Source organism: Corvus cornix, chromosome 18, assembly GCF_000738735.6.
Source record: "Corvus cornix cornix isolate S_Up_H32 chromosome 18, ASM73873v5, whole genome shotgun sequence".
NCBI classification, from domain to species: Eukaryota; Metazoa; Chordata; class Aves; order Passeriformes; family Corvidae; genus Corvus; species Corvus cornix.
The window spans coordinates 12,465,854-12,492,526 of record NC_046347.1 but is presented as its reverse complement, the minus strand read 5'-3'; the positions used below and the strand labels follow the sequence as shown (position 1 = coordinate 12,492,526).

General features: G+C 42.2%; 2 protein-coding genes across 6 annotated transcripts in view; both read left to right on the top strand.

Moving 5' to 3' along the window:
- Window positions 1-8,035, top strand: part of CCDC57 (coiled-coil domain containing 57) — a 38,461-nt gene extending 30,426 nt beyond the window's left edge. For 3 of the 5 annotated variants that reach the window (XM_039562515.1, XM_039562513.1, XM_039562521.1), the window contains 2 exons: window positions 53-278; window positions 7,264-8,035. In XM_039562515.1, coding sequence (XP_039418449.1) covers window positions 53-278; window positions 7,264-7,487 — 450 coding nt within the window. In that variant the 3' untranslated portion in view covers window positions 7,488-8,035. The remainder of the gene's footprint in view (window positions 1-52; window positions 279-7,263) is intronic. The other 2 variants (XM_039562518.1, XM_039562516.1) reach the window with 1 other exon arrangement.
- A 3,225-nt stretch (window positions 8,036-11,260) lies between these two features.
- FASN (fatty acid synthase) overlaps window positions 11,261-26,673 on the top strand; it is a 43,118-nt gene continuing 27,705 nt past the window's right edge. Inside the window, exons 1-10 of the mRNA XM_039562512.1 lie at window positions 11,261-11,407; window positions 17,208-17,354; window positions 18,163-18,315; window positions 19,869-20,042; window positions 20,923-21,123; window positions 21,545-21,667; window positions 22,323-22,438; window positions 22,675-22,809; window positions 25,156-25,615; window positions 25,960-26,147. Of these exons, the coding sequence (XP_039418446.1) occupies window positions 17,228-17,354; window positions 18,163-18,315; window positions 19,869-20,042; window positions 20,923-21,123; window positions 21,545-21,667; window positions 22,323-22,438; window positions 22,675-22,809; window positions 25,156-25,615; window positions 25,960-26,147 (1,677 nt within the window). The 5' untranslated portion in view covers window positions 11,261-11,407; window positions 17,208-17,227. The remainder of the gene's footprint in view (window positions 11,408-17,207; window positions 17,355-18,162; window positions 18,316-19,868; window positions 20,043-20,922; window positions 21,124-21,544; window positions 21,668-22,322; window positions 22,439-22,674; window positions 22,810-25,155; window positions 25,616-25,959; window positions 26,148-26,673) is intronic.

The following is a 26,673-nucleotide window of genomic DNA, read 5'->3' as shown; positions in this document are numbered from 1 at the left end:
CTTTGGTGTGAAAAGTATATATGTCTGTAAGATCGCCTTTGAATTTGAACAGGTTCGGCTAGATTTCTGTATGGGAAATCATGGGCCAGATACATCCTCAGCAACAAAGGCAGATACATCCTCAAAGATTGTTCAGCTGCTCAGTCAGAGTCCTAGTCAAGTCCAGCAGGTCCAGCTTTCTTCATCTAGAGCACATAATTTCTGCCAAGGTGTTTGTCAAATTTTAGATACGGGATCAAGCCTCTCTATACTCAGTCCTCGAAAGAACACCAGCCAGGGTAAGCCTGCTTTGTAAAGTAGTCACAGTATTTGACTCTTCTGGAAGAGTGGAAGTACAGTGGATTCTGTCACCATTCACTAATTCTTTCACATACTGCTACTGTTGTTAACAGTCCTGTCATCAGAATCTAAATGAGTTACTTGAAGGGAATTTCACTGTTGCCAGCAAAAGAAAGAATTAAGAGGAATGTCTATATAGCTCTGGTTTAAATGCCATCATTGCAAATACTTCTTCACTTTTACTAAGTACTCCTGGAAAATGCAAATTCTGTTTTGACATGGTCTAAAACTTAGCTGGGGCAAATATGAAAGTGTCTGCTTGAGAACTGCACACTTCATGTGTTGCCAAGTGACTGTTAGATCAAATTGTAATTTGCGAATTCTTGTTTAATTGCTTAATTGTTATTTCTTTTACCGGTTAATAGCTACAATACTGCTTAGAGTGCTAAGACCTAACAGTAAAAGGTGACATCACAGGCATAATGATGGTATATGCTGTGGGGATTCCCTAGAATTTTATAGTCCAGTGCAACAAGTTGGAACAGGAAAAAAATAGAAGCAAGCACAAATTTTTATATGTAAGACAGTGTCCAGTCCTTACATGTGAGACAGCATCAGGGTAAGGATGACAGGAGAAGGTAGAACCTAGGTCATAGACTGAACATGAGTTAGTGTTATGCTTCTACAAAAATCACCACATGTTCTTGGAAATTTTAGCAAGAGCACTATTTGTAAGATACATGCAGTAAAGTGTAGCCTCTTTACAGGCAAGTTGTTAAGGAACTTTTTAATGGCAGCTATTATGCTGAGCAGTGTATTGCAGATTAATGTTACATATCTCAAATTACTGGTCTGTTCATCAAGTAATCCTTCATTGGCAAAACTTTGGGAAACTAACACCTGCTGTAGATAGGACAAAAAATAATGGACTTACATTATAATGGAAAAATTTTAGGGATAGCTAATAGCAGAGTATGTTCCCTAGAGTGATTTTAGACTTTTCTTTATAAAAGATCTTTATAAACAGACACACAAACATTTCTCCAGAATGTTCCAGTAAAGGTGTTTTTTGTTGTTTTTTTTTTAATTAGAGGTGTAGCTTTCAATAAGTTATTTTTCAAAATGCTGTAGGCCTTATGTGAATTGCTTGGGCTTTTTGCCTTAATATTATTTTTTTTATCATTGTCATTATTCCTGAGATCTGACAGTATCTGTGCAGTAATATGGCAGCCATTTAGACTTTTCAAATGATCTGTATGTAGATATTCATATGCTGTTAATCACATACAGACTGCAGGAACAAGAATGCAATCACTGGATCAAGGGAAGTGATTAGTTCTCCTCTGTTTGGTACTTGTGAGACCACTTTGCTTTGGACCCTCCTGTACAAAAGATTGACAAACTAGAGTCCAGTGGAGAGCCACTAAATGACTGGGGCACAGGAACACATTACATGAGAAGAGGTTTAGAGAACTGGGTTGTTCAGTGTAGAAGAGAGTCGGTGAGTGACCTGATTGCTGCTTTTTAGCTACCCAGTGAGGGATTTTGGAGAAGACAGAACCAGATTCTTAGAGGTGGACAGTGAAAAGTGTCAATGGACACAGGTTGTGTTCTGAGCAGGGAGTGATAAGCACTGTGACATTTCACCCACATGTCCTATCCAGCCTATGTTACATCTATTTTTAAACCAGTTTATGGAGGCAATGAACCATCTTTAGTAGCTCACAAGAAAAAATAATACTTAAAAGGGCTTTCAAAATGAAGAGTGGATTATAAGTGTATTTATTCACAACAGCAGTGCATTGCAGGGACAAAGTAATATGCATTGACAGACCGGGAGGACTGGAATGGACATAGTGCTGACACTCATGATTCATGTGCTTTTTTTGTGAGGCTGGGACTGAAATAGGAAGAGTATTTCAGGTCAGGCCTATATTGACAGGATAAGCAAAAGGATGTCTTTGAAACATTACTGATAGTGCCATGCAGTTTCATGCTGTTGTATGTGTGATGCAACAGCTCTGGCAGCCTTACAAGGACATGAGTTTCTTAATGTCTAGAAATTTCGAGCCACTGTTGCAAAACTTAATGTAGATTTTTGGGGATCTAGAAAATAGCAAAAGGGACAGATGATACTGCCAACGTGAAACGAGTGAAACATCAATAAGGGGTAATATTTTCCTGAGACCAAGTTTACTTTGATATCTGCATCCAGATTTGTATGTGGAGCACCAGAGTGGACTTCTTACTCAAACATGCAGGCCCTGAAATACTGCATTGCAAGAATACAATTTTTAAACACTCTTTTTTGCTGCTTAGCTTTCTCCCTCAGGAAAAGGTATCCTTAATTCTACTGGACTGAATTCTGCATTTCAGAAAAAAAAAAAAGCAAAATCGTTCTTTTTTGGAACAACATCGCCTTAGAAGCATTGTAGACAATTTTTTAAGTTCTGCTTCTGATTTTTAGCAGAGGCTTGCATTGTTTTTCATGCTTGAGGTATGGAAATTAATTCAATCTTCCTGTTTAAAACCACTCACTTGAATTTAATACGTTGGTCAAATACATTGTTACAATGGATAGAACTGGCATTGAGACAGAGTAACTCAGAACTGGGCTTTCAGGTACAAGTGACGTACACAGAGGCTTGGCAGCTCAGCGACAAAAAATTATTTGCAACAAAGCATGCAAGTTAGTTTGCTTATTCAAACTTTTTTCCCCAAGTTCAACTCTTTCCAAGTTGATAACACCAGTCAATGTGTTTTGTTGGAATCTCTGGTGAAACAGAAAATTGTAGCATGAAAATGATTTTTCTGAACCTGTTGAACAGTTTCGTTCATTTTTTTTTAATGTTCAAAACAGCCTACTGGCACTCAAAGTGGTTGGCATGTCAAGTAAGCCCTGAAATTTGCTGTATTTCCAACATATTACACAATGCAATGACTCAATGTGGTTTGAAGAGTTAATGACTACGTCTTGATTACTGAAGTGGACTGTCATACACTTTATTCATTTCACCATCAAATTCAGACCTTGTGTAAGCTTCCAAGCAAGTCAAAAGGCTATGAGATATTTTAATTTTCTCTCTTCTTACTCTAGCTGCTAATTTTCAGTTTGTACAGTAGAAATTAGACTGATTTAATAGCTTGTGTGTTAATTCTGCAGATAAGTAGAAGGAAGGTGTTTAGAAGGAACATGGGTCCCTCCTTCAGGTATTTTTATTGTTCAGTATCATTGAAAGAAAAAGAACCTCCTAGAGGTAGACAGGTACAAGCCTTGATGATATTAAAAGGCTACATGGGATACATAGGCTGTACAAGTAAGAAATACACCTCTGTATTTCTTTACTTTTTAAATGCTCTATCCCAGAGGTTGAGAGCAGGTGGGAGGTTTTGATTGGTGATCCACATCATATGCACCTTGAATGCTGATGACAAGCCACCCTCAAAGGAAAGTTGTTTATCAGAAGAGTTTTATGCTTTCCTCTGAAAATCATGGCACACATGTACAGCCAGCTGATTAGCTTCTGTACATGCTGCAAGTTTTCTTCATTCATCTGTGGGCTATAGGGCCTTTTTTGATTTTAGAGCAAATGCTAAGGAGGAGGAGGGGAAGCTTTGTAAAACATTTAGAAAATGGAAACTAATTTTCTTCTACTTATCTTAATAAAGTTATTACTTGCTATTGAAGATACTAGTTTTTCAGAGGGGGGGAAAAAAGCAAATATCACCTACTGAAGTTCAGCTGTAATACTGCATTTAGCATGAAGCCAATACTGTGAAAGGTGCTGTGTGCTACTGTGTGAAAAGCTCCTTATCAGCTCCAATTAGCTATCCTTGGGTCAGCAGAGGCTGGGGTCGGTGCAGGGGGAATAAGGGTGTAAGGCAAGCTATGTCCCCACTAGTCATTTGACTTATACGTATTTAGTGTAGATGAAACTTTGTATTTTCACATCCCACATTTTTGAGAAACCCCACCTCCACAGATACTCAGAACTGTGTCCTGGGTTTAATAACTTGGGTTTACATTGTAGCCTAAAAAAGAACAGGAGTGAGCTGCTTTGAGGTAAGGTAACTTTTTTGATTTACTACTTGAGCTTAGATAGGGGAGTTTCTTGTACTGTAATTCTCATTGTTACTTGCAAAGCTCTGTCGTCTGAAATTCCACACTTCATGGATCAAAAGTTATCTTAAGTGTTTCCACACTAGACAGAATTTCAACAGCTTTGACATCACTGACAGTTCTAAGAGCAATCCATGTGGGTAAAAAGCTGGCCAAAGAAAGAATCTGGTAAAATATTAACAAACAGAAACAGTGCTCTGGCTTCATTCCAGCTCCAATCAGAGAAAGACTCATGATCTCTTTTCTGCGTTACATAAAACTTCATCTTTGAAGTGTTTCACAAATATTAACTAATCCCCTAGTTACATTTCCTTCATTTACTATGTTCTTCTCCTGAATAGGAACTTGTTTGAGTTGGTGTTCCTTCAAAAGCACTGTTGGACATAAGCAAATATCTAGTGACAAATTTCTTAAATGAAACTTCCATCTGGGGAAATTTCAGTTTGTCTATACAAAATGTCTACATATCATCCTTTCATCCTGAGAAAAAAACAAATCTATGAATGTTAATTTCTGGCTGAAGTTAACACACATCAAATAGAAGACACGTTAAGCATTTCAATACACTAAATATTTAGTGCCATTTTCAAAAGCAGTTTAGGTGGTTAGCTATGATCTTGCTAGCTCTGGTTACCAAGGTCACTTTTGAAAGTAAGTTGCAGGCTTGTAAATTAGGTGTGTTTTTTCATTGGTGTGCAAACCAAGCTACTGAATTTAAGTTTTGCTGCACAGTGCATATTCATGCCAATCTTATTCAAGGTCCTTCACAGATGTGAGCAGTCCCAAGCAGAACCAGAACACAGTAAGGTCTTCATTCAGTATTCTCTTAGGATATTTCACTTTAAATAGTATTTCTAATTCTGGGGTATTGATTTGTTATCTTTTCCTAATTTTTGGAACTAACCTTAAAAGTTTGCAGTGGTTGGTTTTAAATTTCTGTTAGCACACATTTTTGATGGTCCAAAACTTAAAAGTAGCCATATAGAATGCTTGTGTTCTGTGGTGTTGTTCCAAACACCTAACTAAGTAGCCTTTACTAGTTACAACTATAGTTTCTCTACTAATGACAGGAGAGAAGCATACAGAAGTCTTCACAGGAAGGGATGCATGTGATGCACTGGTCCTTGGTTACTTTGCCTTTGGATTTACAGAATTAGGGCCTCCCACGTTAATTTCTGAAAGTCATCCCCTTGGGTGAATACAGAAGGCCCTTGAAAACTGAGCGAGTATTAAAAAAAAACAGACTGTAAGCAGAGTTAGTTGTGTGCTATCTGTGGATCTGCTCATTCCTGTTATCATTCTGCTGCTGTTCCTGTTCAAGAAAGTAATCTTTGAAGCAATACCTTCCAGACACTGCTGCCTGCACTTTTCTAAATGGTTGATGTTGTGAAATTCTGCTTTCTTATCTGCCAGATGTGGTAGAGGTACTTTAAAGTCCATTTCCCAGGCAGGAAAATACACCCAACGATCTTCATGGGCTCAAGCATCCTCTTCCATACCTTCTACACCTGTAGGAAGCCACTAGGTGGCAAGCTGGACAACAGGATTTCGCATCCACAGCTCAAAGAGTCCACTGAACTTTTGTCACCTGTGATAACAAATGCCACCAAACTGCTTCAGTGCAGAGATCACACACACGAGTGAACAGCTGGTTCAAACTAAGCCTCTGTATAAAAATTATTTTGAAAAGTGTCGTGTTTTGACACTAGCCACAGTGTCATACTTTGCATAGAGCTATAAATCTTCAATCGATCAATTCATTCCATAATTCAGGAACACGTTGTATTTCCTTTGATGTAGAATTTTGTTTAGACTTTCTACCATGTTCAGTTGACTTCGAAAATTTACCTTCTCCTACTAGTAACTGATCTTTGTCGACTGGTGCACCTTTTATTCTTGCTGTGATTGAGTAGTATCTGGGACTGCAGCCTATGATGCTTACAAAATTAAACTAGTACAGAATACTGTAGCGTGTGTTATTGCAAGTTTATTATGACTACTTCTGCTGTCCATTTTGGCTCTCCATAGAAAAGCTGAAGTTAAAGTCTCAATGCCTTGAAAAATAAGGATTAAGTGGCTGGAGCCAAACATCTGTAAATATTACCTATAGTTTACAGTGAATAATGTGATTGACCAGTTCCACTTATCTTACCTAAAGAAACCTGTGATAAGACTGAAGTTCAGTTAGTTGGAGACAATAGTTTTTGGAGAATTACGTGAGAACTGCAGGGTGGACTCTGACTAGTATTAGGACCAGTCCCACTACTTCCCAACAAAGATGTTTCTTTTTGAGTTAGTCCTTTCTGGAAAGATAGATATTTTAGACAACAAAACCAAAGATGTACATACTAAATGCTTTTCTAAGTGAGAGAAGATTGAAAAAAGACCCAAAAGATAATGGTAGTACTGCAGCTTTGTCAAGCCAACAGAGTTACCTCTGAGCCTTTTATATCATGCATATCCAAACACATTTTCTCACAATTGAGAGAAGGGTAAACTTGTAAAATGTGATGTTTTAAAACAGCTGAACAGATAGGTAGTGCTTGACTTGAACCGTTACACTGACCTTCCAGCTGTCTTCCTCTCTTAAGCAGTCTGATGCTAATGGAGAATAAACATGTACAGATGAAGCGAGGAATGAGCAAAAGATGCTGTGTTATACCATCAGTATGGCAAGCCTTAATGGACTGTTCTGGGTCTCCTATGTACAGAAATGGTCCTGGTAATATAAGATTTTGACAACGTGGCACTATGGCAGCAGTATATTTAGTGGAAAAGAGTAAACCAGCTCTCTTCAACTATGCAATCTCATAATTGAATACAAACATAACTACAAAGTATTTTTCTGTCTGTTTTTTGAGCAGTGGAGTTTGAAGTTGTACATTCAACTCAGCAATCTGAAGAATCTCAGCAAAATGTCAAAGCCAAGGATAAATTTGAAATGTCAGCTGAAGATTTGACAGTCAGAGGAACAAGGCTGGAAGTTCAGCAGAAGTTAAAACCCAGGAGTTTATCTTGTGCTCATCTATTAAAACCAAAAATCTCTTGTAGCATGGCAAAAATCCGCAATTATAATATTAAAGACTGATTTCTATGTTGGCAGCATGTTGCAGGTTCACACTTGCTATCAACTTACTTTGATGTCTCTATATCTGATCTAATTATCAGGCTCAGTTTTGTATGTCAAGATATTTGCAGCCAGAAAAGAGAACAAATACCCCGTTTCATACAGTGAAGCCTAAAATAAAGGGTTAATCTGTGTATGTTATGAGATTACAGTCTTCACTGTTAATACTGATTTATTTTAATTATATATGTTAAGATTTTCTTGCATAATGGATTTAGAAATGCCCACTTAACACATAGGTAAAGCCTTGTGCCTTCAGGCAGGGCTTGCAGGACTTTAGCAGATATTTTGTTGAGAAACTGTAGATGTGATTTAAGTTTAGAAGTGGGATGCCTCAATCTGTCTTCTTCTAATTAACAATGCAACCGTTAATCCTGTGCAGCTTTCTCTCTACTTGAAAGAAAGGGGTTTAAAAAGATTACATCTGAGTCTGTATTATTTCTCATCTTCTGTAGCTCTTTCCACTTGTTGAGAGCATGAAAGAGTATAAAATTAAATTTCTACTGTCACACCAGTGATTGTATTTTCCCTTGACAAGAGATTGTATGGACTTTAAAGCAGTGAGAAACACTGCTAATGGCTTAGAATCATATACTCAGAATCATACAGACGCATTGTAAGAAGTAAGTCTTAAAACAGATGAAACTAAAAGAAAACTTGAACAAGTTGTGATGTAAAAAAGGATATAGCTATGTAGTAATGAACATGCTAGGACACTAAAACAAGTAATCAGTGTATTTTTGTAGCATTTCCAGTAATGCTGAGCTGTCCTGGGATAGTACAGAGATGAACTTTCCTGTAAGTAAAGGAAATGCACGTGAAAAATTCAAGAAAAAACTTTTTATTGTGGGGATGGTCAAGCACTGGAAGAGATTGCCCAGATGAGTTATGGAGTCTGTCTATGGAGATACTCAAAACCCAAATGGACGTGGGCCTGGCCAGCCTGTTCCAGCTGACCCTTCATTTGAGGGCTTGGACTAGGTGATCTCAAGAGGTACCTTCCAATCTAAGAGATTCTGTGATTCTGCAAGTGGTATTCACTGTAGTGAATAATACTTCTCAGTTACTGCTAAACATATAAAATCTAAAAAGGATAAACGAAGGAAGAGAGCTACTTACCCATGAGCGTCTTTTTTTCCTGGAGCATTTTATTATAGAAATGCTTTCCTGATACACTTTGCAAAGAGGTGCTCTCTTCAGCACCTGATAATGTGGTGGTAATCCGTTTGAGAATATGAATAATTATTTTTTACTACCTGCTGAAAATGTTTTGCTTTAGTGCAAAGGTACAGTGATATTATAATCGGATGCTAAATCTGCAAGAAATTTCATGAGATGTTACTAAGCCAATATAAGGTCTGAGAGACCTTGTGAGCTTCTTTCTAAATCTTTTCATTACTTGAAAATCCTGTCATTTGATTCAACATTGTTCATGAGCCAGGACAACATGATGCACTCCCTTGAACCAGGCCCTGAATGAGCTCTTTCTGTAGCACAAAGCATAGTGGTTTCTAACAACTACAGGAATTTTGGCCCAGATCACACCAGTTAAAGCACTCTGGTTATTTCTAGAACTCAATGTGTAAATTCCAATTTTTATAATAGCTATAGATCATCCTGAAAAAAATTTGTTGTTTCCATGTTTAATATTGACCTATGGAGATGCACAATGGCTCGGTGGTATGAGATTCTGTGCACATGTCAAAAGCAGTGTAGAAGAGCAGTTTGTTCCATGATCTTTGTAATACTGCATCTGAACCTGGAAAACATTTCTCTTTATTCCTTATACCGTGGGTGTAAAGTGATGGGCTGTAGATTTCAGAAATGCTTCTGTGTAGGTTTGTATGCAGGTTTTCATGGCTTTTTTTTTTTTGGTTTGTTTGCTTGTTTGAGGGTTTTCTGGGTTTTTTTTTTCTCTTTTTTTTGTGGTTGTTTGGTGTGGTGTCCCACTTACTCCCCTCCCATGTCACCTGGCATGCCTGTTCATGCAGACCTCTTGCCAGTAACGCAGCTTTAATTTATTCAGTTTCCCTGAGAAACAGGTTTCCTTAAGTCAACTGTAGGTAAGGAAAGATGATAGCTGGGTTGTTTCACTTTATTTTACTTGTGGCAGAAAAAAAAAGTAGTTCAGTACATTTGTTTCAGAGTAGTTCTAAGAACATAGCGAGTAAGTATGAAAATTAACAAAATATGCATAATAATAAGTAACGTTAACATATTGCTTGGATCCTGCACGGGGAGGTTGTGCTAAATACAGGTGTACTAAATATAGCAGGAAAATTCTCGTATATTTTCTCTTATGACCAAAATATTTAACAAATTGGGCATTGATTCTTAAGAACCAGATGAGAAGAGTGGCAGCAAGGTACTACTGTGGATACTATTGAATTGTACAAAGAAAGGAATGCCTATGAAGAAGAGAATCCAGGCAGATCACAGAGTACTGAAAAGGTAAAAGAGGACATTATTTATTGTTGTTCTTACCTAAGGGTTAAAAACCTGTTGAGGAATATATAGATAAAAGCAAAAGGTCTGCCCCGAGAAGGTCTAAATGGAGCGGTATTGCGAAGTGGCAGTGCAAGCGCTACCGGGAGCGGGGCCTCTGCCCAGAGCCAGTTCAAGTCACGGACGAGAGACAAGGCGGGGGAGGGACTTTCTTGTATCCCCGTGTTCAAGCCCATATTTGTCGACCGAAAGGCTTTTTTGTTTTGGAGTGGCAGTCGTAGGCAATACAGAAGAAAATTCAAATTCGCCACTGTTCGGGTTTAACCGAAGGAGTGCAAGTTACAGGGAAAGTGGATGAAAGGTGCCCACACGCAGAGCGATCCGCCCCGTTCCGTCGGTGGGAAGGGAGGCGTACGAGGGCACGGCGGGAGGGAATCTCTGGCGCCCGCCCCCCGCCTCCGGACTCGCTCTGCTGCAGCCAGTCAGGGCGGCGCGACGGCCTGGGCACGGGGCAGCGCATCCCTGGCCGGCGTGCCTGCTGCCCTGTGGTAACCCCGGGACCGCGCTCCGCCGGGGTGAACGACCGCCGCCGCCGGCAGAGCGAGGACGGGCGCTGCTCGCTCAGCCGGCGGCCCAGCCACCCTCAGCCCTCACCACATCGCCTTATCGCTTAGCAACACCGCGCGGGCCCCGCGATTGGCAGGGCCGCGCCCCCGCCCACGTGTCCCCGCCTCCGTATTGGGTGCCGTCCCGGGATTGCGCGTTCGGCCCCGCGTCCCTTCCCTTTGTGCGCCGCGGGCGCGCGCGCGCGGGCCCTGCACCATCCGACCGCGCTTGGACCGGCGCCCGCCGATCCTCCGCGTCAGTCGCCGAGCCACGGTGCCGGCGCGACGCGGCCGTACCCTCCACAGTATACGTACCCGCGGGGAGGTGGGAGAGGGACACGAAAAGGTCCGCGCCCCCGGGGTTCGGCGCTGCCTCGTCCCCGGCCCGGCCAGCCCAAAGCCAGGCGCTCCCGGCCTTCCACGGCCTCCAGTACGGCGGGGCGCGAGAGCTTGGCCCAGTGCCGCGGGCACGGGGGCCCGCCTGTGTCCGCCCCGGCCTAGCCAGAGTCCCCTCCTCCCGTGGAGCGGATCCGGCGGGTAGGGATTGGCATCACCCCGGGTCCGACACGGGGCGGCCCTGCCCCGGCTCTCATTGGACTGCGGCGAGGAGTAAACTGTCAGCCCATGTGGCGTGGCCGCCGGAGGTGGCGACTGCTTAAATAGCGGTGGGAGCTAGAGGGAGGTAGTGAGGAGAGAGTGGAGTATCGGTCGTGCGCAGCTCGGCACTGGTCGCCGCAGCGTCCACCCGGAGCGCCCGCCCCGCAGCATCCCGACCCCGCGCTGAGCTGACGACAGAGCCCTACTTACACGAAGCCATCCGCACCTGTGCAGGTATCGGCGGGACAGCGGGTGCAGCGCGGTCAGGAGAGCGGCAGCTTCTGCTCCAGGCTCCGCGGGCCGCTGCTCCCCGCGGGTGCGCCGGGGAGGCTCCATCTTGCCCTCCTCGCCGGTGGGCGATGAGGGTCCGCGGCTCGGCTGGGCCCCGTGGGCTCGGTCCCCAGGACCGAAAGGTTCTGCTCCCCGGCCCGCCGTCGCCGCGCCCTGTTGCTGCGGACCGCTCTCCCGTGGCCCAGCGCGGCCGTTCTGGGGAGAGTCCCCCCCCACGCCAGCAGCTGGTTCCGTGCCGCAGCCTCCTGCTCGCCCGCCCGGCAAGGTGGCTGCATTGTGGTGCTGGCGCTCGGCCATCTTGGCGGCGGGCGGGGACCGTGCCGCCGCCACAGCCGCGACCCCTCGCCGTCGGGCCGAGCGGGATCGGGACGCAGCCGGCCCCGCTGCCCGCAGTCCTCGCGCGCGCCCGGCGGCAGCGGCTGCGCGAGGGGCCGCGCCCGCCGCGGAGCGAGCAGCCTCCGCCGCGGGGCTGGGCGGCCTCGGCGGCCTCGCGCTGCCGCAGCTCGGGCGCCGAGCACCGCACTGCCTCGGGTGGGCGCCGGGGCTGGACGGGCCGCTCTGCCCGGGCAGCGGGACGACGGCGCTGCGCTCTCCACGCCGTCCCGGGTTAGCGCGAAGGCACGGTCGTGGCAAGCTGAAGAAGCTTGTACAAGACGAGATCGGCGCTCGCTATTGTGAAGGAAGACTGGCCAATAGGTTCTGGGAATCCATCTGAAAAAGCGTCCCGTGTATGCTGCTAAACTATTTTTTCCCACTTCCCACTGGTATAAACCAGCGGCCCACACGAGGTACCCTGGTGATCGTACACCAGTATGGATTTGATGATGCGATTCTGTCAGGACCGTGATCATCTCTCTTTGGCTGTTTTTGTACCTGTTTGGTTCTTATTCCACATTCTTTCCCTGGTATACGGCCCTATAAGATACTGAATGCATATTTTCCTAGCCAAAAGCTTTATTTGGATGCTTAAATTTAAAAAGGCAGTACTAAGGCTGTCTTAAGTTAACTTGCATACTCCATTGGACCACCTTTGGGGGCTTTGGAGCATGTCTTGTCTTAAAAAATGGGAGAAGAAACCTCAGGCTACATGAGCAAAGGGTTCAGCTTTTCCTGCAGGCTCTACCCTTCTTGAAACAAACTGAAAATAATAGTACATTGTGAAAAGCTACATTTAATGGGTGAATTCAGAGAATGAGGGCAGTTATGAACAGATCTTTTTGCAAACATGATATAGTCATACTTGGGACTTAGATTTTTATACAGGTAGTTTCTGACCACTTGGGAATCAACCAGGCTGTGTTGATTCCGTGAGCAAAGTCTAACTTACATTTTCTCCAGTAACAGCTTTGAACCAGATTGTGTTTCCAACTAAGTAGTGCGTTTTAAATATGAGCACACTCTACTGTTTTTCATTTGCGTTGTGGTCGACAGGACAAATACAGACCTGAAACAGAGGCATTTGAAAGGTCTTTGTTAAACTCAATCTGTAACATACAGATTGATGGTAGCCAAATGCTTTAAAAAAATGAAATCTGGACTGTGTTTGCCTCTATTCTGTGAAGGGGCTTTTGGAGGCAAGCATTAAAGCTCTTCATAAGAGAAGTTTCTGTGTAAGGACAGTTTTTTATTACAAATTCTAGAAATGATAGTCAGCGATTAGGAAACCTGAGTTGTGATATAATCATATGAAAAACAAAGAAAACAGTCCTTTCGTTAATATCTGTGCTGAAGAAAGCTATGGAGGAGTCATGAGTATTTCATTTTACAATGAGAGCCCCCAAAAAAAAGATTTGGTCTGCCTAGAAACAGTAGCAGAGCTGACTTTAAGGGTTCTGTCCCACTACGATGACAGCTATCAAAATAACAATGAAATAAATATATTGCTCCTGTCTAGGAAAAGGAAATGTGCATCAGGAAAAACAAGATTATGGGGTTATTTGTCATTTCTTTGCGATCAGCTGTTTTCTCCCTCCTTCTCCCCTTCCTTCCTTCACTAAACCCTAGTGAACAAGTTACAGCAGAGTAAGTTTGTGTTCAGTGGTTAGCAAGTCAGGTATGAGCGGGCGAAGAAATCAGATTTTACCTTCACATGCTTGTTTGTTTGTTTGTGGGTTTTGGTTTGGGATTTTTTGGCTTTTCTTTCCCTTTGTAAGCTTACATGCTTAATGGTCAGAGGGTTATTTCTGTATGGAAACAGTAGATAAAAGTATTGTAAAAAAGTTGTACATCTGCCAGGGATGGTGGAAAATGATGATTAATACTTTTTTGATTAATTTTTTGTGGCAAATTAGTGAGGGACTGAAAAACAAATGTTTTAAATGCAATAGAAAACAGTATTTCAACTTAAGAGTCGCTTTGATACCAGAAAGGATTGTTAGTTATTACTAGTCACTAACTGAATGAGTCAGCAGCACAGTAGAATTGCTAAAAAATATTGTGCAAATCCAGTGAGATGGTAGTTTAGGCTTAACTGAGGTGTCTACTGCACTGCTATTTTGGCAGAGAGAGGGAAGGCTGGCTGTGGTGTGTTTGCTTCTCTCCACTCAATTAAAAACACAAGTTGTCTGAGGAAAATTCACACAACTCAATTTAAGCAAAAGCGTGTCATAAACTGAGGAAGAAGGATGTTAGGATATTAGATGGATTCAGCAAATACAGCCTTAAGAAATGGAAGACTCCTGTTTGTCCCTCTTTATCTTCGTCTCCTGTTTTGACCTGTTGCTTTTGAACACTTTGCTCATCAAAGGTAGCAGAAGTGGTCTGTTTGTATGTTTGCTGTAGTCTAATCTCCATTAAAGCAGCTGTAGAAATAAATGTTCTTTCTTGATCTGTGCTATGCCCTATACTTGAAAATCTGTCAATGTACTGTGTTACTGTATAGTCAAAAAATGCTCTACAGAAAACAAGTCTCTAATAAAGTAAAATAATAATGCAGTACACCATTTGGGGGCAAAGTCAATCAACTTTAAAATGGTTTACCTGCTTATTCTCTGTCAAGGAAGACCGAAAACATTGTTGGTAGCTGTAACAGCTACTTTAATCACTGTTTAATCAGGGGTGGCTTAATATTAATGACTTTTCTTCTGACCACTCTTGTTGTCCAACAGCAGATCCTCTCTGCTGTCTGCTGCTTAATCCATAATTTGTATTTTATCTTAGATGTATGCGTTTGGAACTCTTTGTGGCAAGTCTAAATCTTTCTTCTGGTTCTTTGTGTATTAAAATCTTTTAATTTGTGGCTCTTGTTCTTCTGATTTTGATTACTGCAGCATCTTTTTCTCCACCTTTGACATAGTCTTGCTCAACTACATTCATAACAAGTTGGCAAAAATTGTTTTGCTGATGAATTTCATTACTTCACTGTCTCAAAGGAACATTTCATCAATTGGTTGTACCTGGATAGAGTTTTCGTGATACTCCAGGGAAAGAGATATGAGATGGGAAGGAGCAACTGTCATTTTAATGTCTCATATCTTAAGCTTAAATTGTAAACTTTGTGCCCAAGATCTCTCTTTCCCTGCCCCAGCACAGAAATGCTGAAAGTGTAGTAGAGTTGTGGCCCTTGGTTGGTTTTTACAGGTACAGTGGTGAGGCCAGTAGTAAAACTGACTTACTAGTTTTGTGTGAGCGGAAAAACTGCGAGGTTTCTCTTCAGCTCTGAGTGGACTGGGCCTGTTAATACCAACTTAAGTTTTGGGGACTAGTTTCTCAGTAAGGGCCTTGCTCAACTTGGCCCTTAGTGTTTCCTTTCTTAAATGAACGAGAGTGGAATAGACCTTCTGTTGTTTGGGTGTTTAGTACAAGACCTAGAAATCTAAGATGTCCTTTTGAGAGCACTTCTGTTTCTTGTCCCAGAAGGAATGGACTGGGTGAAGTAATAATCCCTTCTGCTTCAGTGTTAGGTGTTGCATAATTCCACAGTTACTCCACAGATCTGAATCAAGATTACTGCTGAAGGAAAGAAGGGTGAATAAATCAGGCAGCCTCTGTGGTGTTATGTTCTGGCAGAGCTACACCTCAGCTGTGCAGAGGGCTCTGCTTTCCTTCTGCACACCCCAGCAATCTCATGCAGCTATAGGAAAGTGTTACCTTGCCTGAGCAATGTAATGTGTGGATGGAAGAGGGGCCTGTTTCTTGCTCAAAAGCATCAGGAAGTCCCGAAAGAGGCTGCAAAAGAATGCCCAAATGAAACATCTTGGGTAGGAAAAACAGCCATTAAGTGCTCATCAGAGAGTACCCATTAGTGCTGTATTTTGGAGAAGATGACAAACCACCAGTGGCACTTAAGCAATGGGCCTGCATGCCACTATGTAGGATGGAATGTAGGATACATGATGGAAGTCAAACTTCAGCTCTTTCGTAGCAAACTTTTTCCTTCAAAGTTGTCAAGGCAGACTTGTAGTTGTTTGAATGCCTAGTTTTCTCTGTGTTTTTTACTTGTTTAAAATCCCACACATAAAAGCATATTTTGCCTCTACTTACCTGAAGGATTATTTAAGAAAGTACTGTTAATGCATACTATCTCTGGTTCCTGCAGCCATACTTTTATTTAATTTTTAAATTTAAAAAACCCCACCATATATATGGGTATTTCCCCTACTCCTTTAACTTGTCTACTTAGGATCTGAAATTATAATTTGAATTTAGCTGAAACATCAAGTTAACTTGCTTCCTCTCTACTCAGTTGTTAATATATTTTTACTGTAATAGAAAATAAAGGGGTGTAGTATATGGTGCTGTGGTCTGATACAGGTGGCCTGCCATGCTGTGTTATGCAGCATGATGCTCTCTTGTGATATTTGAGACTGGGGTTGTGAATGCAAAGTTCTTGGGACAACAGCTGAAGTTTCTCATCCTGTCTGTATTCCAGATCTGTTCTGCCAAATCTTACCTTAAAGCACCAGCCTCTATCATGTGTAGTCAGTTCCACATTCACAGTTCTCTAAACATGTGGCAGTGCAGGTCCAGTTAGGAAACACTCTAGATGTAGAACTTACTTCTTTGGTGTTGACATTTAAAATTATGCTAAGTTGTACTGTAATCTTTGTGCTTTTTGTGGGTTTTCTCTGCTGGGGGGAGGGGGGGAGGGCAGTTGTTTGGTTTTTTGTTGGTTGGTACGGTTTGGGTTTTTCGTCAGGTTTTTGTTTGCTCAGAGTTAATTGGGGGTGGTTAGGGGTTGTGTTGTTTATTTTGGAGGGGGTGGTTTTGTGCAATTTTGTAGTTTTGTTTGTTTGGGGTTTTTTTTTCACGTCCAACAAATCTTTTGATTATTGATTCTTAAGTTAGGATTTAACTTTGGAATGATTGTAGAACTTGTTTTGCTACCTGTTAGGTTTGCCTTGTAATTATGTATTTTACTATGTGTATTTCATAATTTCTCCACCCACCTCTGCTCCAGCATGTTAATCTTTCCTCTCTGCTGACTTCAGAGAGGCTCTGCATTTAGTAGAGGTAGACTTACTCATTTTCTGGTTGTCATGTAGAAACTGGTGGTTCTCAGAGCCTGATGCTCCTTCAGGATCATTTTTTTTCATCCTTATCGATCGCATGGATCTTATGGTCCATTTGATTAGTTGGGATTTTTTTTTTTTTTTTTTTTTTTTAGTAGTAGAGATTCCATGGGCTGTTCCTGTGTGGGTGTTCCTGCAAATAAGTTTGTTTGTCACAACATGTCAGGAAGACAAGGCACATATACTTTCCTCTGTGTGAAATCTTACTAGCCTTACTGCTTTGTGCATCTCAGCAACAGGGTGAAGTTAAGAGATGGAGGACGTGGTGATTGCAGGCATAGCAGGAAAGCTGCCAGAATCTGAGAACTTGCAAGAGTTTTGGGAGAACCTGCTTAATGGAGTGGATATGGTCACAGAGGATGATCGGAGGTGGAAACCAGGTGAGTGCTTATTGTCCCTCTTTTTGGAGCCCTGAGTTCTGAGTGTTTTAGAGGAATTATCCTATGAAAAGAGATTTTATGAGATCGAAACCCTGCCAGACCCAAATTAACTTCTGATAAATCATCAAGAAATTCTGTAACAGAGTACTTTCATGAAGGTCTCACGCAATCCATTTTATAATGTTATGTCCTATGCAGTAGCAGCTAATAAAGAATATGTAGCTTACTTTCAAATACAGGAGCATTCTGACAGAGCAGCTAGGCAACATTAATCCTATACCTGCTCTTGATAGCTGTGACAGTAAGACAGCTCTGACATTTTGCTGGGTTCAGAAGTAGCACAGGGATTCCAATTGTGTGGTTTATGACTTTTTACAATGTTCCTTTTTGTCTGATTGTCCTTTTGAAGTGTTTGGCACATATCTACCCAATTCAAGCTAGTGATTTGCAGAAGTCAAAAGCAGCTTTTGTTTCTCTTCTAAATGGTGACTGACCGGAACCACTGATTTAGACTATATGTGCTTGGTACCACTTGCCAAAGCAAAAATAGTTAAACTAGATAGATGTCTTTTGCTGCTATATCCAGGAGAGTCCTAAAAGTTACAATTATTTTTGCTAATACAGCATTCTCGTTTCCAGGTGAGGCAGGTTGGTAGATAGTCATGCAGCCCCTCTGGGTACTGCGCAGGGGAGTGAGGTTTCATATGTAATTGAAAATCAGCTGCGGTCATTTCTGTACTGTGTCTCAGCTTGTAGCTGCTTCACCATTGATGTGTTTTGTGACTTGGTGTCGAATTTTCCCTCACAGGAATTTATGGACTGCCTAAGAGAAATGGAAAGCTCAAGGACATAAGCAAATTTGATGCATCTTTTTTTGGGGTTCACCCCAAACAAGCTCATACAATGGATCCTCAACTTCGCTTGCTGTTGGAAGTTTCTTATGAAGCAATTTTGGATGGAGGTAAGTAGATGAATGACTGAAGAGGAAGAATTAAGCTGTATTGTCTTTGTGTAATAGGTGCAGCTGTACACCTGTGCGATGAGAACTCTAACAAGGGAAAGCCATCACATTAGAGAGGAGACCCAAGACATGGTACAGAGGTTTCCAGATCCCAGTATAAGGGTTAGAATAAAGCTGTTTTCTCTAGAATGCAAACCAGGAGATCGTTGCTGACTGTCAGCAAATCTGTACCTGCATCATATGGTATGACAGAATCACTTTAACAGTCAACAGTTCTGGAGCTTTTCTATGTTCTGCTCTACCCTAACATTCCATAATAATTCCTTTGTAAGAGGAAAAGAAGGATGACTTGATTAGAATTCTCATCTGTGATGTAAAAGAATGACAGATGGCCTGATGTATCTCTGTCTATTGGCCGGATTCTTGGAAAACCTGTAGCATTTGATCTGGTTTTTTAGAAGGTTTTCCTAGGAAGTGTGCTTTCAGAAATAGGAACCTCTCTCTCTTCTATTGCTGCCAGTATTTTGGGATTTTGAGTTACTTATCCACTGATCCAAGAAATTTATTCTTCGTGTTAATCAGTTTCATGTCAGAACATAAGCACATGGGGAAAAAGTTGGAACCAGCTCACTAGTACTGACTAGCTACAAATTGAAAGAGGGCAAATTTCAGTTAGATATGAGGAGGAAATTCTTTATTGTATGGGTGGTGAGATATTGGGACAGGTTGCCCAGGGAGGTTGTGGATGCCCCAACCCTGGCAGTGTTCAAGGCCATTTTGGATAAGGTCTTGAGCAGTCTGGTCTAGTGTAAGGTGTCCCTGCCTGTGGCAGTGGGGGTTGGGACCAGATGGTCATTTAAAGTCCCTTCCAACTTTTAACATTCTGTGATTCTGTGACTTACTGAAATTAACTTTTGCTTCTCTGCTTCTCTCTGCTTCTGAGACTCTGTCTGGAGATTGAATATTCTGTCTGTCTCCAGGACGCCTGAAGCAGAGAGAAGAAACAGCAGAGATTTCTGACAGTTGACCTTGCTGTGTGGTGTTTTTTTAGAGCAAAGTTGCTTTTTGTTCTGGTTGCTGGCTATTTTTGTGCTTAAGAATTCTCATTTCTGTCTTGTACTCCAGATCTGGGCTGGAGATAGATATTGATGTGCTCACATGACGTTCCAGATGCTATGATTTTTCTCCCCTTCAGTCTGCTCCATTTCTCTGTACTGGTAGTTAGCTGTTAGCTTCTCTTGTCAGCGTTTGTACTTTTCATAGTCCGTGCACTTTTTTTACACAAGACTCTTAACAATGCCCAGCTAGGCTGAAAACCTGTGTCAGGGCACAGTATGTTCTGGCCAAAAGCCAATACCAAACTTCTGATGGACTCCGAAGTAAGACATGTAAGGTTGGCAGTTGAAACAGATAAAAGGTTATTAAAGGTAAGGGAACAATGCTGCTGGAAAGGGACAAGAAGTAGTTTTGGTTGAACTGGTACCAGTGTACCTGGCATCTCCGCAGTTTGCCCCTCATTATGTTTACTGTAATCTACCTTCCAATCCCCATAGGTATTAATCCGGCCACCCTCCGTGGCACAGACACAGGTGTATGGATTGGTGCCAGTGGGTCAGAAGCTGCCGAAGCCCTTAGCCAAGATCCAGAAGAGCTTTTGGGATACAGTATGACTGGCTGTCAGCGTGCTATGTTTGCCAACAGGATTTCCTACTTCTATGATTTAACAGGTAAGTGCCCCCCAAACCTGTTGATGCTGATCAGCAATTGCAATTTCAACACGATTGTAGCACAGTTGCTGTAGAGGACTGGGATGGATATGATGGCATAGATCCCTTTTGGAAAGAGAAAATAGCGTGTAACTATTCTAAGGAGGCATATGAGAAGTAAAAATATATGGTGACTGTATGATAAGACTCTCTGTAAGGCTTTATAACTCAGCTGCTGCTGCTGGACATAGCTGGTGTTCATCTGAGGGATGGTGATGTCAGGAAGCACTTACAAAAAGGCCTTGGTCCTTTCTGGCCTTTAGACTGCTATTTGTCATCAAGATATGTGGAAGTTGGCTAGACCAGACATAAACTCCTACTGACTGTAGCAGTTGGCTTTCTTTTGAGTAAAGTGTAAGAAGTAGGAGAGCCACAAAAATGATGTGATTGAAGGCATAGGTATGATTCAATCCATGTACAGTATTGAAGGGAATGGAGAGGTGGAAATTGATCTGAATTGCAGCAGAGAACAGAGAGAATGGCAAGGGTAGCACCAGGAAGGGCAAAGGATTTTTATTGATGAGAATGTGTAATTAGATGGGACCTGCCTGTAAAGCTGTGTTCTCTTTTTGGTGGAGAGACAGAATTTTTAAAAATGCCCTTAAAGCAAATCTGTTCATAATTTTTTCCCACCTTTCTCATGCCTTACCTTGTAAGTAGGCAGAGATGGTGGTTCTAGTCTCCCATTGCATCAGGTTTATCTGCTATGTTCTGAAGCAGCTCTTATTTAACGTTGTTTTCAATATGTTTCTTGTAACCCTGTCCTGTAGTCTTTGGAGAAGAATCTAGGAAATTAAGGTGGTTTTTGGTTTTGTTTTTTTTTTTCCTTATGTTTCTTAAGGACCAAGCCTAACTATTGACACAGCCTGCTCCTCTAGTCTTGTTGCTCTGGAAAACGCTTATAAGGCAATTCGTCATGGGCAGTGCAGTGCAGCCCTAGTAGGAGGAGTCAACCTCCTACTGAAACCCAACACATCTGTGCAGTTCATGAAACTGGGTATGCTTAGTCCTGATGGTGCCTGCAAGGCTTTTGATGTTTCAGGTAAGGCGTAAGTAGAAAAGCTTATGGTGTATGAGAGTAACTTACTGTACGGTCTGTGACCAGCTACTCTTTCAATACAGCAAAGTTGTTCCAGGGTGCACTGTTTGGGACATACCCTGGACCTGATTTATGTTGTGTGTTCCATTAAACCTGGAAAACTAGCTGTGGGGAAGAAACTGGCACCATATGGTTCATCCCTCTTCCTCTGGGGAGAAAAAATAGCTGTCTCTTGATGGAAAATTTCTGTTGTCATTTGTGATGAGCACTGTGTCTTTCTAGGACAGGAAATTTTTCTTTAAAAGAAATAGATATGTCATATTCTCAAAACAGTCTATTGTAAGTGGTAATCTTACTGCATGGTGTTTGGCAACATTTTACAAAGCAGAGCAGAAGTTGTGACTCTCTCTCTCTCTGCTCTCAGGAAATGGATATTGTCGCTCTGAAGCTGCTGTTGTTGTTCTTTTGACCAAGAGATCGATGGCAAAGAGGATCTATGCCACAATAGTAAATGCTGGAATTAACACTGATGGCTTTAAGGAGCAAGGTAGGTCTTGAGCTGCTGAAAAGTGAGGTACCTACATAATTGTTCAGTTTAGAGTCTTTGTCATAAAAAGTGGTCTGTTGTAGGGTTCTTCTTTAGATGTGTGAATGTTTTTTTGTATTTGGGGTTATTTTTTTCATTTTCTGGTTTTGATAATGCAAAGTTCAGGACCCTATTTTTAAAAGAAGTTAAAGGAGAGAAGTGGTGGTTTCTACTGAAGTAACAGCAATGTTCTCTTGCTAGTTTAGCATTCCTCAGGACATCTCCACAGTAACTTCTGCACTGATGGTAGAAATGTAGGTACAGTGTTATAACTGTAAAGCTCTTACCCTGCTGTTGTCCAGCTTCTCCTGCTCTCCAGCTGTGGAGACACCAAGCTTCACATGTTTTGCTTAACCTAGACATCTTCTAGTATTCTGTTAACCAGTATCTTTCCACCCTAGGTTAATTTCTGGTTCCTCTGCTCTTCTTGCAAAGAGCCTGAGAGGCTTAATGTTTGGTGCTAAGGACATGGTGAAAAGGCCTTTAGTTTGGGGTTTTTTTTGGGGGGGGAGGGGGAGGGAGGGAACTTGGCAGCTCAAAGTGAATGAAAGGATGCTAAAATCAGAACAGGAAACACCTGATAGGAGACTGAAATTGACGGCAATTTTGATCCTAGGTGTGACATTCCCATCTGGAGAGATGCAGCAGCAGTTGGTCAGATCTTTGTACAGGGAATGTGGTATCAAACCTGAAGAAGTGGAGTATGTTGAAGCCCATGGGACAGGCACCAAGGTCAGCATGGTCCCTAAGAGATTGAGTGTTTTCTTCCCTTGCATCACTTGCCACACTTTTCCATTAAATTATTCTTTTTCCCGAAGTGAAGTCTTTTTGCCTTCTACTAGTTAGAAGAATATGTTCTGCTTCACTACTTTTGGATTTTGCCCAAACACCATAATCTTTCAGATTTCTCTTTTGGGGTGTGTTTTGGAAGTGCTGGCTAATAGCCATTCTGATTCTCTTCATACTAGGTTGGAGATCCACAGGAAGTAAATGGCATTGTAAATGTCTTCTGTGAGTGTGAAAGGGAGCCACTGTTGATTGGATCAACCAAGTCAAATATGGGTCATCCAGAGCCTGCCTCAGGGCTTGCTGCATTAGCCAAGGTAACAGGGAGCTTGAGAAGAAAAATTAGGGAAGGTGGGGAACACCAGTGTGTGGGGTTTTGTTTGGTTGGTTTAGGGAAAATCTGCATTGATTCAGGGTAAAATGTTCACTGATAGTGATAAGAACTCAGGTGTTTCTCCTTAACGACTTGCTTCACATGCAAATATTTTTAAAAGCTCAGGTGGCTATCCTGCAAACTACCGAATGCTCAGGTGGCCCTCTGCTGTGTGCATACACACTTCAGTTCCCGCTTCCTACCGAATTCTATAGGAGCATAGCTCTGGTCAGAATAAGGGCTTTGGGATTCTTTTGTTATCCTTACTGATTACTTTGTCAATCCTTACACTGGACCTTCCAACAGAACTCTGCTGCAAGTCGTTTGGGTTTGAGGCACATACACGTAGAGGGATTGGATGTTTAGTTGACAATGACCAAAGATGAGAGGCAGCGTAGGCTTTCAGTGCCAAAAGAGCAGCTGATCCTTCTGGCTTTCTGTCAGGGATGTATCATCTCTTCCTCTTCTCTCTTAGGATGGCGAGAAGCCAGGTGAGTTCTTTGGGATGAGGCTACCAGCATGAATAACTGTCTTAGCAACCAGCTTGCTAACTGCTGCTGTAGGCAGATGGTCATCTATTGGCTCCAGCTGCTAAACTGCAGCTAATGTTCACACTTGCTTGTTAAGCCTATTGCCACAGACCATGCAAACTAAAGTCACGTACACTGCCACTGCTAGAATTGTAGAAGTGGTTACTTGTGACCCAATACAACTTACTGTGAATAGCCTCATCTGCATGACGATAGCAGTGTCTGTCTCTCTGTAGAGAAAAGTTTAGGGTTTTTTAGCGCTTTTATCTCTGACTGACACATTCTTCATAGAAGGAATGATAACTTAGTCATAAAGTAAGCTTCTCAATCCATACTGTGTTGTATGTAACAAACAGTTTGTTTAGTGTGGTTCTGTGATCCATCAGGACAGGATCATAACTTTGAGGTACAGTTGCCCCCCACCTCTGCACCAAACCCAGTGTTTCTTAGACAGTAACTGTCTCAGGGAATCTGCAGTTTGTGTAAATGTTTTCTTCTGGAATTCCATAAAATACTCCTAAGTGAGGTGTCAGGAAATTGGATCTTGAAAATATCAGATTTCAGACTTGAAGAGAATCCATTAATCATATGGGTAGGTAGGAATGAAACTAAGGCTTGCCAAGGCCTCTTCAGGCAAATTCTGGTAAGGAAGGGAAAAAAATCACTTGCGTCTTTGAATTACTCGGTCTGTCTAATCACTTGCTGTGCAGCAAAGAGAAAACTTTTTGGTGGCACTGGTGGTATGCTCACTGTACTGTGCTCTCAAACCTAGGTAGAAACCATGAAAAACTTAAAGTACAGTATGTATCAGTGTAAAGCAACAGCACATTTAAAGCGCGTAGTATTGGAGGTGTAGGACAGTATGCATGAAAATACTTAGACTACAGCTTTAAACGTGTTGGCTGTGAGTTGAAATCATGTATTTATACTGGTTGTTCTCCCAGGTAAGCTGCAGTGTCTGATAGTCAACTTGGAAGAACAGTTCCCAAGCCAGTATGTCTCTCACCATTCTGGAGTGGTGAAGGAACTGTCAAACACACAGAGCACACTCCGTTTGCAGTGGACCTTGTAGTCTGCAATTTGCTGGGCTTGTTCCACAGATGAATGTGGGTTTGGGTGTCATGAGCTGTATGTCGAGAGAAGCTACTAAGAGAAGGGAGCTCTTGTTTTTTTTTGGCACAGATACTTTGTTCCTCATGTTGTTTCAGTACTTTCCTTTGGCTGCCAGTTCTGACCAGTCTGCTGTTTCTGCTTTTTTGAATCAAGAAGACAACAAATGGGTGTAAAGCAGCAAGCAGACTTCTTTACTAGTGCTTCAGCTTGATTCTTTTGCAGCAAAGCAAGAAATAGAAGCATTTTGTTTTGATAAGGAAGAGGATTTGTGACTGTGTGTGACTGGGGAGGGATGAAGTGGAATGTGATAAATGGATGGGATCTGAAAGGGGAAAAAGATGATGTGATAGTCTTAGTACCTAGGCTGCTTTTCCTGCAAGACTGCATGGCTTGCCAGTTAGAAAGAGTCTGGAAGCTAAACCTAAGGCTTAACTTCTGCTGACTTCCTGCATGGTCTTAAAATTTGCCTAGGTGATGCAGTTGCTACCTCAGTAACATCAACAATGCTATTCTCTGAAATGTCCCTTTATCCAAACATAGACAACTGCTTCAGAATATGCTACGTGGTCATTTGTAGTAAAAGAATAACAACAGAAGAATGTTTGTCATGAGACCATGTGGAGCACAGGATACTCTTTTTCTTTCAGGTCATTCTCTCTCTGGAACATGGACTGTGGGCTCCAAATCTTCATTTCAATACCCCAAATCCAGATATTCCTGCCTTACAAGATGGCACTTTGGAGGTAGTTTGTAAACCAACACCAGTGAAAGGTGGCCTTGTCAGTATCAACTCTTTTGGCTTTGGAGGTGCTAACGCTCATGTCATTCTGAGGCCAAATAAGGACAAATGCCAGCCTCTGGAGACTTGTAACATGCCAAGACTGGTTCAAATTTCTGGCAGAACTCAGGAAGCTGTGGAAACACTAATTCAAGAGAGCAGAAAACATGGAGGATGCAGCCCATTTGTAAGCCTGCTCAGCGATATCTCTGCAGTTCCTGTGTCCTCCATGCCCTACAGGGGCTACACACTGGTTGGCACTGAAAGTGACATAAAAGAGGTTCAGCAAGTTCAAGCATCTGGTAGACCTCTCTGGTACATATGCTCAGGTAGGTGTGCAGCATTGGGTCCAGGCTTTTCCATTCCTCTGTAGATCTGGGGCTTGAGCAATTGTGTTCTGTGCTCTAATGCTATTTTACGGTGTAGCATGAGGAAATATTTTGCAACTCTGTGACATGTCTAGGAGTGTTCTGTATTTTATTAAAACCTTCCAATTTAACTGTCTTCTGAGTGTAGCGAAGGCCAGCAAAATAAAGTGGTGCCTAATTTAGAGAACGTTAGAAACGTACAGTGCTTTGCTCTCAGAATTCTTTAACTGCCAGAGGAAGTGTGTCATTTCTACTCCTGTCTCAGAATATTACTAAAGCTCACTTTCTCCTTGCCTTTCCTGCAGGCATGGGAACACAGTGGAAAGGCATGGGCCTGAGCCTTATGAAGTTGGATCTGTTTCACCAGTCTATATTGCGCTCAGATGAGGCTTTGAAGGGCACAGGCCTGAAGGTCTCAGACCTGCTGCTGCAAGCAGATGAGAACACTTTTGATGACACTGTCCATGCATTTGTTGGACTAGCTGCTATTCAGGCAAGACTCAAAGGACTAGTGGAGGGGGATCGTGGACTCAATCCACATAAGCACCTTCTGCTAATGTGTCTGTTTGGCTGGTAACACTTTATACCGATTAATGGAAGCTTGTTTTGTGTAATCAGTAAGTGGCAACTGTTAGAAATACCTCTCTGAAAGGAGGGACTGTGTTGTGCCCTTGACAGTTTTGGGCTTTGCCACTTACAAGTACATAACAAACCTTTTGATACAGACATTCTTGGCCTTACTGCTTTTTTCTTACAAGATGTTTGGACTAATATTGGTCTGAACTGATTTTTGTATTTGTGTGTGTGTGGCACAGTTTCATCTTTTAAGAGACTAAGGAATGTCTTTAAGTTTTATGCAAATGTTTGTGCTAAGGAGCAAGGTTCCATTTAATGTCTTCTAAAATTTGTTCTGCAAATGAACTAAGTCAAGCTGAATGAAGTGTCTTCTTGATTCTGAGTGTCAACGTGAGATTCATGGTTTCTTAATAAACTAGAGGCCATGCTTTTAAAGTGATCTG